We start from the raw sequence: 16,247 nt of genomic DNA on the forward strand, positions 1-16,247 counted from the left end.
CCGATCATGACAAGGAACACACGGGCAGAGGATGCTCATTCCTCCATGGCACCTGATCCCACCTATGATAATTTTGGAGGTCCGTGTTTGCTCTGCTCTAATATTTGTATTGTTTCATGGGACTTTCGAGATTGAATACTGTTCGTTATATTCATATTTCACAATCAATCAATCAATCTAGTGAAGCAGGGGGTGGCTTACATTTTTAAATGTCTCTTTTTAGACTGACATTTCCGTTTGCATTTTGTGACTCAGTAATCTTTTCACCTTTAAACTATTATGTACAAGAATAGAAAGTGATTTTATAAGATAAAAACCGGAAAAATCCGCAGACAGTTCAGTGTATAAATGATGGCCTAACAATTAGTATGAAAATCGTCAGTCAGCATTTGACTCAATGATAGGATTGTATGTGCTGACAAGGTCATTGTATCGACCATAAAACCTGCGAAATGATGACTTCAAACGAGACTGTTGATATTCTTGTTTCATCAATTGTTTGTCAATAGATTGCCTCGTTTTAGAAATTGTTCATACGTAGAGCATTCTCTTGCGTATCAAATCAACTGAGAGACATATACCCCATATGCAGGTGATAAAGGTATATTGCTACATAAGTAAGGGAAGTCGACGATTGAAAAGTTGAAGTCGTCACGTTTATCATAAAGCTTTGTTGTTAGGTTACTATTAACGTCTTTTTCTAGTAAAATATCTAAATATGAAACAGTTGTGTCTGTCGAAATGTCGAGTTTTTGGAAGACCTGATCTCTAAAAACTACATAGATATTGTCAATCAGAAACTAACGCATCCTTCTAATATTAACTTCATAGTACCTGTGTTTACAGAATGCCTTTTTAAAAAATAATTTTGCAAATGACCAATTACAAGGTAAGTATATTAAAGAGTTCCATTTTATTGAAAAAGCAGTTGTCTATGATGTCAAAAAGCCTAGACTTCAATTTATCGTGGGGAATGGTTGTATAAAGCGTTGAAAAGTCGTACGTTTTAATGTTATTGATTTTAGTAAAACTTTGTGATTTCAAATTGTCTAAAAGTTCCTTGGAGTTTTATACATTGTAAGTATCCACATCTGATTTACACAACTTCTCGTATACACTGTTGTTCAGTACTTCTGAAATTTCTCCTTCATTACAGTAAATGTTTTAGTGAGGAGTAAAGAAAGAGGCTTGGTAGAACATTAACCGGAACCCACTATGTATTTTTGTTTGTAAGGATTTTTATGAAGTTTAGGAATCCAGTAAAGGTATAGTAATTCAAATTTATTTGATTATTGGGAATGTTAAAAATATCTAGAACGGACATATGACTTTGAATAATTTCCTCCTTAGAAAAGGAGCTATTGGTGAAAGTTGGATTTCCAACTGCAGAATTAAATCCTAATTCCTCTAAAATACAATTCAAATAATGAGCCTTAACAAAGACTATGTTGTTACCAGCTTTGTCAGTTGGGACTAGTACATACTGATCGTGTAATCTATCTAATTCTTTTTCACTTCTGAATTATTAAAGACAGAAGGATAATTAGTTTTCATACAGCCCCTCAATCGCTTAATGTGAGATTTCAATATCCATCTGGTGCTCTTAATTCATTCTGACAAGGTCTTCTTTTTCGTGTTTGGCCCATCACCTGTCTTAATCTCCCACAGAATTCATAATATTTATAAAATTATGACGCCAGTTGAAAGATCGGGGTTCCCTAAATTTAAAATAAGGGATTTAAGGTCCTCATTATTAACTATGGTTACATCACCAGTAATGACATGTCCAGCAGGGCTATAGTTGTAGGGTGAAGAACATGAACACATATGAGGATTATGAATCAGATGTTCGAAATCTAGGCAGTGTAGAGTTTTTTTTTTCTAATTAAAAAGTTTGGAAGCAATAGTAGTCGATGTATATTATAAAAAATACAAGGCGTGGACTTCAACTTGAAGTATGGTGGAATACAACACTGGCCCTTTATGTGATTACTGGGTAAGAATATTTCTAATATTAACTGTGTCGATTTCTTTGTTTAAAAATTAAAGTTTAAGGAACAAACGTGTTGGTTGAGCAGTATTATCTTCCGTAAAACGTGAAGGTTTAAAAAGCCTATGGTTTGCAATATCCAAAATCACAGATCCAAGCCTGTTTCCTGGTGTCGAAGAATCCAAATATGGAATAACCTGGACCTTTCAAACGGACAGAGTAAAGGTTGATACGAATGTGATGAAGACCTAACTGTTTATTTACATAAGGTAGTAGTGAATCAAAAGAAGCATCATGTATAATAGGTTTATTGTATGACCGATGTCTATGACTACGCTTACGTCTCTGAGTATTGTTAAAAAATCCCATCACATCCACATTGCTACACTGTGGACTTGAAAGATTCCCAATACTATCAACATTGTCATTGCTTTCATATGGGAAGATTGTGCCTAGTTTCCTAATCCAGTATTCTTCTCATTGTTTACAGAAAAGTGTACTCAATGGTGGACTATTAGTATGATGGTAAATCTTTTCTAGAATTCTAACTTTCATTGATAGAATAGAATGATCAGGTAAATTACAGTGCTTGTAGAGAAACTGCTGGCCCCCGTTTTTAATTTGAAGTCTGTGACCCGATATTCTTTTATGAAGTGAACCCTTTGTTTCACCAACATAAATAAGCCTACTAAGGTTACATTCTATTCCGTAGACAACATTTGCAGATTTGCATTTCAGATTTTCCAAAGTTTTGGTACAGAAGCTATGTCCTGTCAAATTGCTAGTAAAAGAACAGTTTGTAATCAAAACATTACATGTTTTACGGTTTTTTGCAGAACATTTGGAAATAGATGTATGTTGTTTTACGACCCGTTCGAAAATTTTTCACTCATATAGAGACGTCACCATATACCAGTGAAGGGCTTCAAATTTACACCTTTATTCGGCAGTCAGGGCCATTGGGCAGTGAGGGTTTTTTATCGTGTCAACGTCTACTGTGACACGGGGCCTCGATTTTTAAGGTCTCATCCAAAAGACCCGCAACTTTCACTTCAATGTGCCGGGCTCTTGGCGAAGGAACTTTTGCTACCTATTTTATGTTGACTTATGTCAATCGCAGTCGTGATTCGAGCACACGACCTTCCGATCACAGGCGCTCTACCACCGTGAGATACCGTGACGGCTCTCCGTCACAAGATAAAATAAACAAAACCGACATAATTGTTAAGATTTTTTGGTTTACAACCTTCTGATCAACCCTAAATTGTTACCATCGACCTTTCTCAAGTTAAAAAAAGATTAAGAAAATCAAAGCCTGTCATATTTTCGCTTAGACTTTTTCATTTAATACCTTCTTACCAGTTAATTAACTCAAATTAACAAGCACATTGATTATATGAAGGCAGTGATTATGTAGCAATTACATATTTACAGTTAAGAATTGTTGATTAAACAATTTAAAAAAAAAATCAAGTTTAATTATTTCTTATTTCATCATGCAGTCTATCTATAATCCTAAAACACTTCATTTATTAAATTTTTTATTTAATATTTATTCAGTTACGTATAATAATTTCCTTTTAAATTACATGTGTTTATACTATTTCAATTATTTATGCAATTCAAATTATTTCTTCAACCTTTTTTTTTTATTAACAAATCATTCATTTATTATTTCTTTATCATTTTTATCAACATATTCTATGGGGCAGTATTTTCCATTTTAATATTTTTTCTTTCGTTTTTTTCCCTCCTTTTTGAAATAAAAAATATATAAGATTTTAATGTCCCTTGATATTTGTTTTAATTCTGAAAAAAAAATCAATAATAAAGCAAAATAAAAGGAAATCTGGAGTAATAAGATGTAAAAGGAAAAGATAACGAACAGCGATCAATCCTAAAAATCCACAAACAAAACAAACATGTAAAGAGGGCATAAAACACGAACCCCCTGGAAATTCTAGAAGTGGATCAGGTGTCTAGGAGGAGTAAGCATCTCCTTTGACCGGTCACACCCGCCGTGGGCCCTATGTATTGATCCGGAGTCAATTCAGTACAAAATCAAAGACTTAACAATTGGTAGGAAACAAGTCAGCCAAAACACGACCTAATTAGGTCTTCCGTTTTCAACGGAAGACCTATAGTGATTCTACTGTTTCTTAGTAAGGTCTTCCGTTTCAGACGGAAGACCTTATAGTGATTCTACTGTTTATTATTATTATTATTTTTTTCCCGTTTTTTGTCCAAGCAATTTCTCAGAGATGGCTCGATGGATTTTCTTGAAACTTTCAGGGATTATGACAAATAAAATAAACTAAAAACAGTTTTAAGCATTTTGCAAAATTCGCTTCCGGTCGTCAGATATGTCCAATTTACGTTTTTTCAAAAGAGATCATGTCCAGACGATATCTCAGAAACGGTAAAAGATTAAGATTTCAAACTTTCAGGGATTATTGATCATGACAAGTACGTTTGCAGAATATGTTGAAATCTGTCAGCCGTCACTTCCGGTTGTCACAGGAGGAGATCAAAGAATTCGAAAATTTCAACTTTTCTTATTTTAATCAAATCTTGCATCACATTATTGCATCTGTTTTGCAGTTTCGAAATATGTTGGTCCCACCGGAAACAGAAACGTCAACTTCCGGTTATAAGCGAAAAACTACATAATTTGAGCATTTTACTTTCCCATAAATATCTCTTACAGATGAAGTATTTGAAAGGATTTTTAGATGTTTTATTTAGACTGCAAATGTCTAGAGTACCGTCAAATATCTTGGTAAAATTCACTTCCGGTCGCGTGTTTTACTGTCCGCAAAATAAGAACTTGTCAAAGTGAGATCTCAGAAACGGTAAGAGGTTTAGACACCAAACTTATATGAGTAATAGAACTTAATGAGTAGGCAAAATCCTTTGGGTTAATACTGTCAGCCGTCACTTCCGGTCGTTACAGGAAGTGATCAAAGAAATCAAAAATTTAAACTTTTCTCTTTTGAAATAAGATTTGCATCATATAATTGAATCTCTTTCACAATTTCTATATGTATTGGTCTCACTGGAAACAAAAAACGAAACTTCCGGTTATAAGAGAGAAACTATGTAATTGGGATTTTTATCTTTCTCAAAAATATCACTAATTGATAAAGTTTTTGAAATGATTTTTAAATATGTTATTGAGACTGCAATTGTCTATTGTGAAGTCAACCATCTTAGAAAAATACACTTCCGGTCGCGTGTTTTTCTGTCCTCAAACTGAGATTTTGTTCACCTAATTGCTCAAAAACAGTACATGACTGAAGTCTAAAACTTTCAGAACTTATAGTCAGTCACCAGTTTATCTACATCATGTGAAAATCGTACGTTGCCGTCACTTCCGGTCGTGACAGGAAGCGATGCAAAAAAGTGAATTTTTAAAGTTTTTTTTCTTTTTACAGAAATTTTTGGCTAATGCAGATGTTAGACCATGACCATGCAAATTATTTTCGTCGCAAGTGCCAACCAAAAAAAACAGAAGTTGTCTCAAACATGAGTAGTTTTTCATGGAAACTTTTAGGGATGATCAGTTGTGAATAATTTAGGTGTAGAATGAACATTTTATTCGTTTGGATACTTTCGTTCATGACGAAGTACATAAAGAAAACAGAAAAGTAATTCCGTTTGTTTTTATCTGTATTAACATATCTTTGGAAGCCTTGAGATAACTTTTGTTAATTATTTACAGTAATCTTATTGAGATGATTGTGTTTTTTTTTTTCTTCAAAAAAGTCAAGAAAACGGAAGACCTGTTATTGCCTAGGCAATAAGTATCTAGTTATTATTTTTATTATTATTATTTTTCATTTTTATTTTTTTGACCTTTTCAAATCGCAATATCTCAAAAAGTACTCACTCATTTTCAGCCAAATTTTCAGGAATGATGTGTTATCTCATGCCATTTTGAAATATTGAAAAAGTTTGGAAAAATTTACTTCCGGTCGGGAATTATTACGATTTTTCACTTTTTCCACTAAAAATCTAGTCCATGAATGTTCTCAGAAACTGTTAAAGGTAAGAGTCTGAAACTTTCAGGTATGATAGAATTCGGTTTGTAGATGTGTGATAGAAACATTTCGTGTGTCGTCGTCACTTCCGGTCGTCACAGGAAGTGATTTAAAAAGGGTAATTTTTTGAACTTTTTTGTTTTTCACTATTTTTTTATGATGTTGATAGGCTAAATAAGGAGTCTTACAAGAATGCTAAATATGTAGTTTGTTTGAAAATTGATTAACCCATACATTAAATATATATCATTTTTCAATTTTAAGCGATGATGTTTGATAGCGTAATGGTTAGCATGTTGAATATTCATGTGGGCGATCCGGATTCAATCCAAAGAATGTCCGAATTTTTTCTCACTTTTTGGGGCTCAAATATAAGATTTTATCTTTAAAGGGGGGGGGGGCGCTATGTCGTTCGACGTCGAGCAGCGGTGTTTGAAGCCACAATATCAGCGTGTCTTTTTAATCCCTCATAAAGAGTTTGCAGTTGAATTTTGCACTAATTAATGTGCATAGATGCAATTGTGATATGACAAAATGAGGAAAACATGTTGGTACAAATGTATGTGTAGCTAGATACCTATGCAATAGTATCATAAATTGGAAAGATGCCGAATTGTATTTTGAAAGAAGAATTTGTTACTTTCTCATGTTGATCGAATAACATATAGTAATTTCAAATGAGAGAAAAATAAACTTCAATGATATTTCTCTTTGATTTTAGTAGGGCAATATTCCTTTATAGATGCAAGTTACTGAACATAATAGGTACCAGATTCCTTGAGCGTCATATGGCGAGACGTGTTTTGTTGCGAAACATTCCAGTCTTTTATTAATGTGTTACTAATTGGAATAATCCACTTTGGGGGTAAAGAGGAATATAAAATGTGTAAGAAAACTTAGCGCTGCCTTCATGTTACTTGCCCGTATACGATATGTTATATGTACAGTGTAATAAATAAACATTCTTAGGCTCGAAAATCAGGCTATAGCAACATATTTTTTTTTTAAATTTCATTGAAGCTATCAGGTGCACTTATTCAATTGAAGACACATTTCAAAGAAAAGGTGCGATGATTTACTCGTGACGTTTGGCGCGAAATAATGTATCGTGACCCGCCTTTCACAAATGGTCTGATGCAGTAGTGTAGAAGTACAGAAAAAAGATTACACGGACATGTCTGTATTTGGAATTGCATAGAATAGAAAGTTGAATGAATAAAGAATAAAGGAAGTAAACACAATAGTTTTTTTAAGTTTTTATCAGTGATAGATTATTTTCTCTGCTATTAGTTATTGTTAAAACTCAAGAAACAAATCCGATGTAAATCTACTAGTACTTGCACAACATTTAGCTGGCTAGTTTTCATCCTATGATTCCACACTATAAGAAAAAAAAAATAACCTGCCTGGCACTCGTTACTTCAGGGAATGAGTGCAAGGTAAACATCGATGATGGCTGGTACATTGTGCTAGTGTAGTGGTTTCAATATTAAAGAACAAGATTCACTTGAGGCCTGTTTTGGCCCTGTGAATTTCAGAAAAACTGAAACTGCTTGGTTTTAGTTGACAATGCATTAAATATCATTTAGACCTTTGATGACTGCGTATCTATCAAAAATGACGTTATTTTCTGGCTACCCTATGCATTAAGACGTCATGAAATGCATCATTTTCCCCATATCCTGAAAATTTCTACAAAACAGCCAATTTTTAAAGCTATTTTTCGATATTTGATATAGGACGTAACCTCTGATCTTAAATATGCAACTATTAAATGATAGAACTATTTCTGAGGATTACAAAACCTGTTTTATTTTTTAGATCACTCATTTTTAGATGCGCTCATATTATTTCTCTTCTTTCTTTTTTAATCTAAAACTTGCATCACTTTATTGCATCTCTTTCGCTGTTTTGAAATATGTTAGATTCCACCGGAAATAAAACGTCAACTTCCGGTCTATTGCTCGGCAACAGTAAACGACTAAAGTCTAAAACTTTCAGGACTGATAGTCAGTCATCAGTTTATTTGAATCGTGACAAAATCTTGTGTCGCCGTGACAGGAAGTGATGCAAAAAAGTGAATGGTTTATGGTTAGCACCTTGGATTTTCACGCTGACGACCAGGTTTAAATCTCCAGAGTGTCTGAATTTCTTTTATCAATTTTTCAGCTTGAGTTTTCTTTTTTCAAAATCGGACGGAAGACCTCTCATTGCTCGCAATGAGTTTCTAGTTATAGGTTATATTTGCTAACAAGGTCATCATAAGGACCATGAAATTTACGATATGCTGACTTTAAACGAGGCTGTTGAAATCCCTGTAACTTTTCAGTGAGTAGCCTGCTTAGCTTTAAAATTAATCGTACTCAGAGCAAGCTCTTGAGTAGCGTAGTTGGGAGACATAAACACCATTGTGGCAACCCACTTTGAAAAAATTACGCATTCTGAAAAGAATTCTCAAAGTGCGTTAAAACTGGGACAAAATCAATGCAAACTGATAAAATTTTTCAAAGTGGGTTAAATTTGGGACAAAATCAACGGACTTTGAATTTTTTTTTCAAAGTGCGTTAAGAGTGTACATCAACATTTTTTACCATGGAGACACTTAACGCACTTTGAAAAAATACGTATAAAACAAAAATTCTGGACTTAGATTTTAGTAATAAACAGCATCAAATTGTTATATTTCTTCCGAAAAACTGATGAATTGATCTACCCTCATCGAGAACGAGGAGAAGACTGGTAGAAAGTCCCTCGGCCCAACTCTCTATCTTTCCTACACAAATATATGTATTTACATAACTGTTATGACATTGATATTATTTCTCTCAATAAATTTGAGTTAACGTAAAATAGATGAAAAAATTGAGACAAGCTTTCCTGGAAAAAAATACGCACCCTATTATATTAAAGAAGAAAGCCGCATAATTGCTACCTTTCCCTAAGAAAAATGCGATACTTTAAGTCACTTATCGATACATACATCTAGCAAACTTGTTAGAGACTGGATAAAATTTAAAAAAAAAAAAAAAGGAAAAGAAACTTTGCTGTTAAATAATCATTCCTCCATTATTTCTAAAATACCCATTTACCTTTTATAACGGTTACGAGAACCTTTGGAAACAAGACAACTCCTAAAATTCTTTAAAACGTCTATATCTCAGATCCTGACGTCATCACCGAAAAGTTATCCAACCAGGTTCAAATAATTATTTATCATACCTAAAATTTGCAAGAATATTTACCAAGCCGTGCACATTTTTTTCAAAGTGCGTTAATATGATCGATATTAACGCACTTTGAAAAGGAATTTTTTTTTCCAAAGTGCGTTAACGTGGTCCCAAAATTAACGCACTTTGAATTTTTTTTTTCAAAGTTCGTAATTTTTCAAAGTGCGTTGTAACACACCATAAGCAGGTGATAGTGGAATATTATTTCATAAATAAGGAAAGTTGACGATGGAAAATCTTAAGTCTCTTTGTCATACAATTTAGTTGTTTGTTGGACTTTACAGTCAGTAAAATATCTAAATATGAAACAGATGCGGCACACTCTGTGGTGTCTTTTATTTCAAGTTCACTGGGATATATCGAGTCGACATACGAATGAAAATAACTATTGTTAATTGATAAAACATCGTCGATATATCTGAATGTCGAATGGAAGGCCACAGCTAGTGTTTTCCTCTTCTCGTGTAGATGTTTTTAAATGAATTCTAGATCTGCTTCATAGAAATATAAACCCATGTCAGCTAATAAAGAGAGTGCAAAAAGTGCCGATTTTGAAAAAAGAAATTGTAAAGGATCTTGAAAAAGAATCTCATATCACCATAATATAATCGGTAGTTTCATGTGAAAATTCTTATTTAATTGTACTTTAATGCATACACATTTCCACTAAAGGTACGTGTAGTCACAAGACGTTTGAAAATTAACTTTCGTTATCTTCCAACATCTGAAGAGTAAGCTATCCCACAATGCATAGCGAATTTCCATAAATGGAATGGATTTGATCGCCATATCGAATTTTAGCTATCCTCCAAATCAGAGGCCCTAGACCTGTTTAAAGCATAAGCATCTAATTGTCTAATACAATTATGCTTTCAGTGTTTTCTTATCAGTATTTTTTTGTCTTTTCAATATATTTGCATTGTGCCTGGGACTGGGCCTTACAATTGGGAAAAATGGCAACAAAACAAGAAAATTGAGAAAATTAATTTATAATTATTTTCTTTATTTCCTCATATTGGAGAAAATGCCTTTTTTCAGTATTTTTGAATTTGTCAGTACTTCTATTCTTCCATATTTCACTGATACGTGGCATTATAATTACGGTGAGGGTCACAACATAGCCATGCGAAGATCATGTCATTGAGCAATCCTTGTTACAAATGAAAGCTTCCAATACTTCTCTATGCAGAACAGTAAGTAATAAATGGACACAAATTCTAAAACTTTTCTTCTGTTAATCTTGGCCTCATCCAAATTTATGAACATGTGTCAAAGGAACAATAACAATCTTTATCATGAACAATAACAATCTTTATGCCATGAATTACCTTTCAATGTTTCTCTCTTACAAAGTCAAAGCCTAGTAGACACTATTGCATTGACAGGCAGAAGGACAGACAGACATTTTCTATACACTCTGAAATATTGTATCTTCAGGTAACAGTAAATGAATTTCTAATTCTTACTTGTTTGTGTGATTCTAATCCTCTCTCTGTGTGTTGTGCTTCTCTTTTCCTCAATTGATGCACCACTGATGGTCACAATACTGACATCATGATATTTCCCAGGAGTAAATTCTTCAGTAAAACTCAACAAAGGATTATTGTTTGTTGTATTATAGGATTTTTGATCAATTGTCACTTCATATTTAGTAATAATGGTATTAGATGGAGGAGTCCACTTTAATATGAGGTTATTATAAGCAAATGAACTTGAATTTAAAATAGAGCCAGGTGGATGTGGATCTAAAATAGAAGAATATTGTTAGAAACCCATTATACATGTATGAGTACATTTTACCTGACTTACATTTTGCAAATCAATTACCTCACGCGTAATGTACCTGAGACAACTTTATCCCCACCCCACCACACCCCTCTAGATCTTTGTATGTGATTCAAACTGAGTTTTTTTTTTATACTGGTCACGATTGAATCACATACTGATATTTATGTTTGATACAAGAATCATAGAAACTGGACAAGTTTGATGCACTCCCTTCTTTTCTAAATTACATTACACAACAAATGCTATGAAGATATAAGGCACATAATAAATTAACAGAGAACCATAAACTGAGTAGTCACTGAGTATTAAAATTCAACATACACAGTCTTACTGTCCACTCCTGTGATGACACATATATGGTACTAATTGGATTTGTTAGTCCAACAACAGAGGACACAGTCACAATGTAGAGCTGACCAGACACAATTCCTGAGCTGACAGTGTAGCTGGTTGCTGCTCTGCCTGTTGATTCTGTTGATGCAAGTGAACTCCCACTGGCTTTCCATGACACTGAATGACTATTGAAAAGATTGTAATCTGTGGAGGGATGGTTCCAGAACACTGAGAAATTTGATGTTGTACTGCTTGTTTTGATTATTGTTGGGGTAAGATAAAATCCTGAAAATAAAGAAATTTACAATTTGATTTCTATACGTAAATATTTTTGCGCATTTTTATTACGTAAAAACATACATATTTGAAAAACAAATGTTGACATTTTTGAACGCACACGTAAAATACCATAATTCAAGGGATTATTACTCACTTGGATAACATATCTGATTGTTATGATAATGATCATTATCACAAAAGCATTTGCTATCGGAAATATAACATGTTAAATGTTCGTTGGAATCACATAGTTCTGCGTCAGTACAATCTTCATTAAATTGTCCATCTATAAATCAAATGTTGACAAATTAATAATATACTAACAATTACTGTTTAACATCCAAACTGTTTAACATACATTAAAATGATTTCGTTCGTTGTTCGTGAATATATATATATATATATATATATATATATATATATATATATATATATATATATATATATATATATATATATATATATATATATATATATATATATATATATATATATAGATAGATAGATAGATAGATAGATAGATAGATAGATAGATAGATAGATAGATAGATATGAGGGTACAATACTGAAATGTAACAAAATACATAGTGTATGATATTGATATCTGAAAATTCTACAGTGTATCATGCTTTTTTAAAGATATTAAAATTTATTTATATATATTTAAAACAAATGATTTTTGGCTTCAGTGAATAGGATTAAAGGGAAAAGATTGATTAAATACTGTATATGAATGTTTTAGGGTGTTGTAAACTATGCGAATCAGTAGCAGAAACTGTATTAATAATAATATGGGGATGGGGTTAAGCTACACGACTGCCATTAAATGAACGAAATGATAAAGATACAGAGGAACTCAGTTTTTACTGCCTATATAAAGTAAAAAAAACTTTTTCCCTCTGTCTACTTTTTAGATGGTTTCAGGTAGAAAACTGCTGATGCTTGAATTCCTATTGTGTAATTACTGGAATCCTCCAAGTAACTTTTTGACATTGAAATGGCAATGTTCTAAGTATGATATAAATGCCCCAAACAATAAATACTGAATAAAATACACACAATGTACATGTATTCTATTTTTAAGTATAGTTGGGAATGTTTATGAAAAAGTTTCTTCTTCCACACTTGGTGAAAAATATCAAAGTGCTCACCTGAGTTAATATGACCCTGCTGTTCTTCATCAGCAAATCTTCCTATATATTCCAATGTAAAATTTTGACTTAAATTTAAAAAATGTGAGAAGTTTACAGAGAGATGGATGAACAGATAGACTACAGACAAAATGTGATCAGAAAAGCTCACTTGAGCTTTCGGCTCAGGTGAGCTAATAAAACTGATTAACTCTATATGAAATATCTTTTTAATGGTTCTTTTGATCAGCTGTGTTTTAAAAATTTTCAGATGTTATCTACTTATTTTTTTTTACTAATTGTTCTTCATGAATTAAGTGCAAAACTTGATATGGGATAAATATCGGAAACCCCAGGTTTAATATAGCATTCGTAAGCTCTTTTTTGTTGATTTGAGCAAAGATACTTAAAAACTAAGCAAATAATTTTGTATAATTTATATTATTTTAATTCCAGAGGAAATGGCATAATTGGATAAAAATATAAGCATTCTCCATGACTATGCAGTTTGTTCTGATAGACTCATGGTACAGCTGTATGTACATGTATATAGTCTGTATCATCATATATTGGATGAAAGTTGTACATAAATAGCACTGCTTTGTATAATCAACACATAGTATCATATTACATACACATACTTCAATATTCTAATAAAACCATTACCATTATCGCGTGTGAGTTAAGGCTAGGTAAAGGCGTTTCTATGCAAATGAGCCAATAAAAATGCATAAGAAGTATATCAATTATTCAGAGAAAGTTTTGATTTATTTTCTTATACATAGTACCCACGATGTGTTACAGCCAGTACATATTATGACGTCATATTATGACGTCATTGTTCTAAACTTACTGGGATGAAATATATGGAGATAACGAACAGTATTCAAGCTCAAAAGTCCATTATACAATACAAAATAGGAGCAGAGCAAACACGGACCTCCAAACATCAGAGGTGGGATCAGGTGCCATGGAGGAGTGAGCATCCCCTACCGACCGGTCACACCCGCCGTGTGCTCCTTGTCATGATCGGGAAATAACGGAAAAATCCGTCGACAATTCAGTGTGTAAATAATGGCCTAACAATTAGTATTTATATGGAAGTAATAAAACACATCAACAAAACAGCTTCGGCGCAAGGGATTACTCTATTTAATTTTACATAAAAATTGTATAATGCTAAGAAGAATATTCTATAGATTAATAAAGTTTCTGCACAAATCCTAGGCATTTTCTCATTTGATCGGAATTTGAGGAAACTTATAGCGAACTGTATATTTTTAACCTGATTGAACTTAAAACTTTACAAAAAGTTATTAAACAACTGAACTGTTGATATTTGTGCAGCAATATCAGCACTCCTTGGAATATTTTGCTTCTAAATATACCTTGTTTCAGTTAAATAAAATAGAGCATGCCCTTGCGCCGAAGCATTTTTGTTGATATCCTTTATAATCTTGTGTAGTAAAGAACAATGACGTCATAATGTGTACTGGCTATATCATGTCGTGGGTACCAAATATGTATTAGACAATAAGTTTTAACTTTCTCTGTATAATGAATATAGTCCTTAGGCATTTCAATTCGTTTATTTGCATAGAAATGCCTATACCTAGCCTTAACTCACTTGTGATATGATTACATCTACCCATCACAAAATCAGGGCTCTACATTAGCTTTTTTTCTTTCTTGGCCACTCGGACAAGTGACTGTTTAAGGTAGTCCGATCCTCAGGTTCTGAAAATCAGGCATTGACTAATTGAAAATGCTCACAAAAATGTCTCTGAATTCTCAAAGTAATGTGTTTTTACCCTCGATAATTCTTCAAACTTCATCCTTAAAGTTAATCATATTATATAGGGAAAATTAGTAAATCTCAAATAAATTTTCAGGAAATGCGAATAAAAACACTAACTATGCATTTTCTAATTAAGATTTGATCAACAAATTCATTTTAGGAATAAAAATCATAGGCATCTAGGCTTTTACAGAAATTGCATGATTTCTATACATATAAGGTACTTGATCATTTTACGATGCATAGTGTATAAAGCTTTTCCTGTCATTGCAAAACACCATAAATCACTTCTAATTTCATATCATGTTAATAAACATTGGTATCTAAGGCTAGACTAAAAGAACCTCAATTTCTTTAAATATGTAATTTTAAAAGTACTTAAAAGTACTTAAGAACTATTTGTCAATTTTAAAAATGTAATGAATTTGAGAAGAGTCTGTAATATCTTCACTGGGTCTGTTTTATAGGATCCTAACACAGACTTCAATTTATGAAACTCAGTTGTATCATCCTGTCCGAGGTACATTTAGTGGTAAATGCTTTATAAAAAATACGGAAAAAAGAAAAATATGTCAAATGTTTATTTCCCTTCTTTCTTTTATTCTTTGTTATCTTTTGTCTTCTTTTGTAACAGTTTACCTGCTTTATGCTTAGAACCCAAATCTGTTAGATCCATGCAACTAAAATCGAAAGTACTGCCTTCGTAATAACTTTGATCTCGATCGAGTTTGACAACTGAGAACGTAATTATTATGATCCAGATCTTAGTTAACTATTTACTCATTACGTTTTTATTTTGAACTTCAGCTACAAAGTTGACACAAAAGCTTGGGTTTTTCAATTTCAGCTTAAAAATTAATACTTCACAAAAAACATTGTCCAAACGAATAAGTGCCATACAATTATCACTCGTCCGTGGAAAAATTTCCACTGGTAAAATTTCCACTGGTACCTGACAAGCAGACAAGCATGAATGTTGAGCCCTGAAAATATCAATAATAATCTTAATACTTACACACTACGGTGACTGTGGCTTTTTTATCACTGGAATAAGTTCCACCAGGATTACTGGCTATACACTGGTACTGTCCTGCATCATTTGTAGTCAGGCTGTTTATTGTTACAGATGGGGATGGCACTGATCCTCCTGTGTATTTTGTACCATCTATGGTGATGTCTTGAAGAAAATTGCTATTTCTGTATTTTTTCCACAGTATGTTTCTTACTTCTGGACCTGTCACATTACATTCAATCATCACACTTCCTCCGTATCTACCTCTTAAATCTGTACCTACTATGACAACAGCCAGGTTACCTGGAATTATTTACATATATATATACATCAGAAATTGAAAAAAAAAAATCTGGATATAATAACAGATCATTTAGAGTTATACATATTTTCTTTATGCAATGATAATAATATGAACCAATTAGAAATTCCCCTTTGGAAACAGACTTTTAATTTATTCCTTTTAAAATGGTATATATTTCTTGATATAATCATGCATATAGTTATATCCTTAGCATGTTAGTGTAATCCAACTGCTAAAAACTAAATGGATACAAAAGAAATAACATTATCATACAAATCAAAGGTCTTCGATAAAACTGTAACTCTACTGGTTTGAATGAGAAAAGTAGCTCTCTTTTAGATTTTTA

At 32.6% G+C, this 16,247-nt stretch overlaps 1 protein-coding gene across 1 annotated transcript in view; it reads right to left on the reverse strand.

Moving 5' to 3' along the window:
- Window positions 1-16,247, reverse strand: part of LOC133185155 (phosphatidylinositol phosphatase PTPRQ-like) — a 79,645-nt gene that overhangs the window by 39,215 nt on the left and 24,183 nt on the right. The window contains exons 6-9 of the mRNA XM_061320213.1: window positions 15,601-15,900; window positions 11,812-11,943; window positions 11,367-11,663; window positions 10,724-11,002 (exon numbers count right to left, since the gene is read on the reverse strand). Coding sequence (XP_061176197.1) covers window positions 10,724-11,002; window positions 11,367-11,663; window positions 11,812-11,943; window positions 15,601-15,900 — 1,008 coding nt within the window. The remainder of the gene's footprint in view (window positions 1-10,723; window positions 11,003-11,366; window positions 11,664-11,811; window positions 11,944-15,600; window positions 15,901-16,247) is intronic.

Source organism: Saccostrea echinata, unplaced genomic scaffold (assembly GCF_033153115.1).
Source record: "Saccostrea echinata isolate AGI-Se365-2 ecotype Australia unplaced genomic scaffold, CSIRO_AGI_Sech_v1 ptg000012l, whole genome shotgun sequence".
Taxonomy (NCBI): domain Eukaryota; kingdom Metazoa; phylum Mollusca; class Bivalvia; order Ostreida; family Ostreidae; genus Saccostrea; species Saccostrea echinata.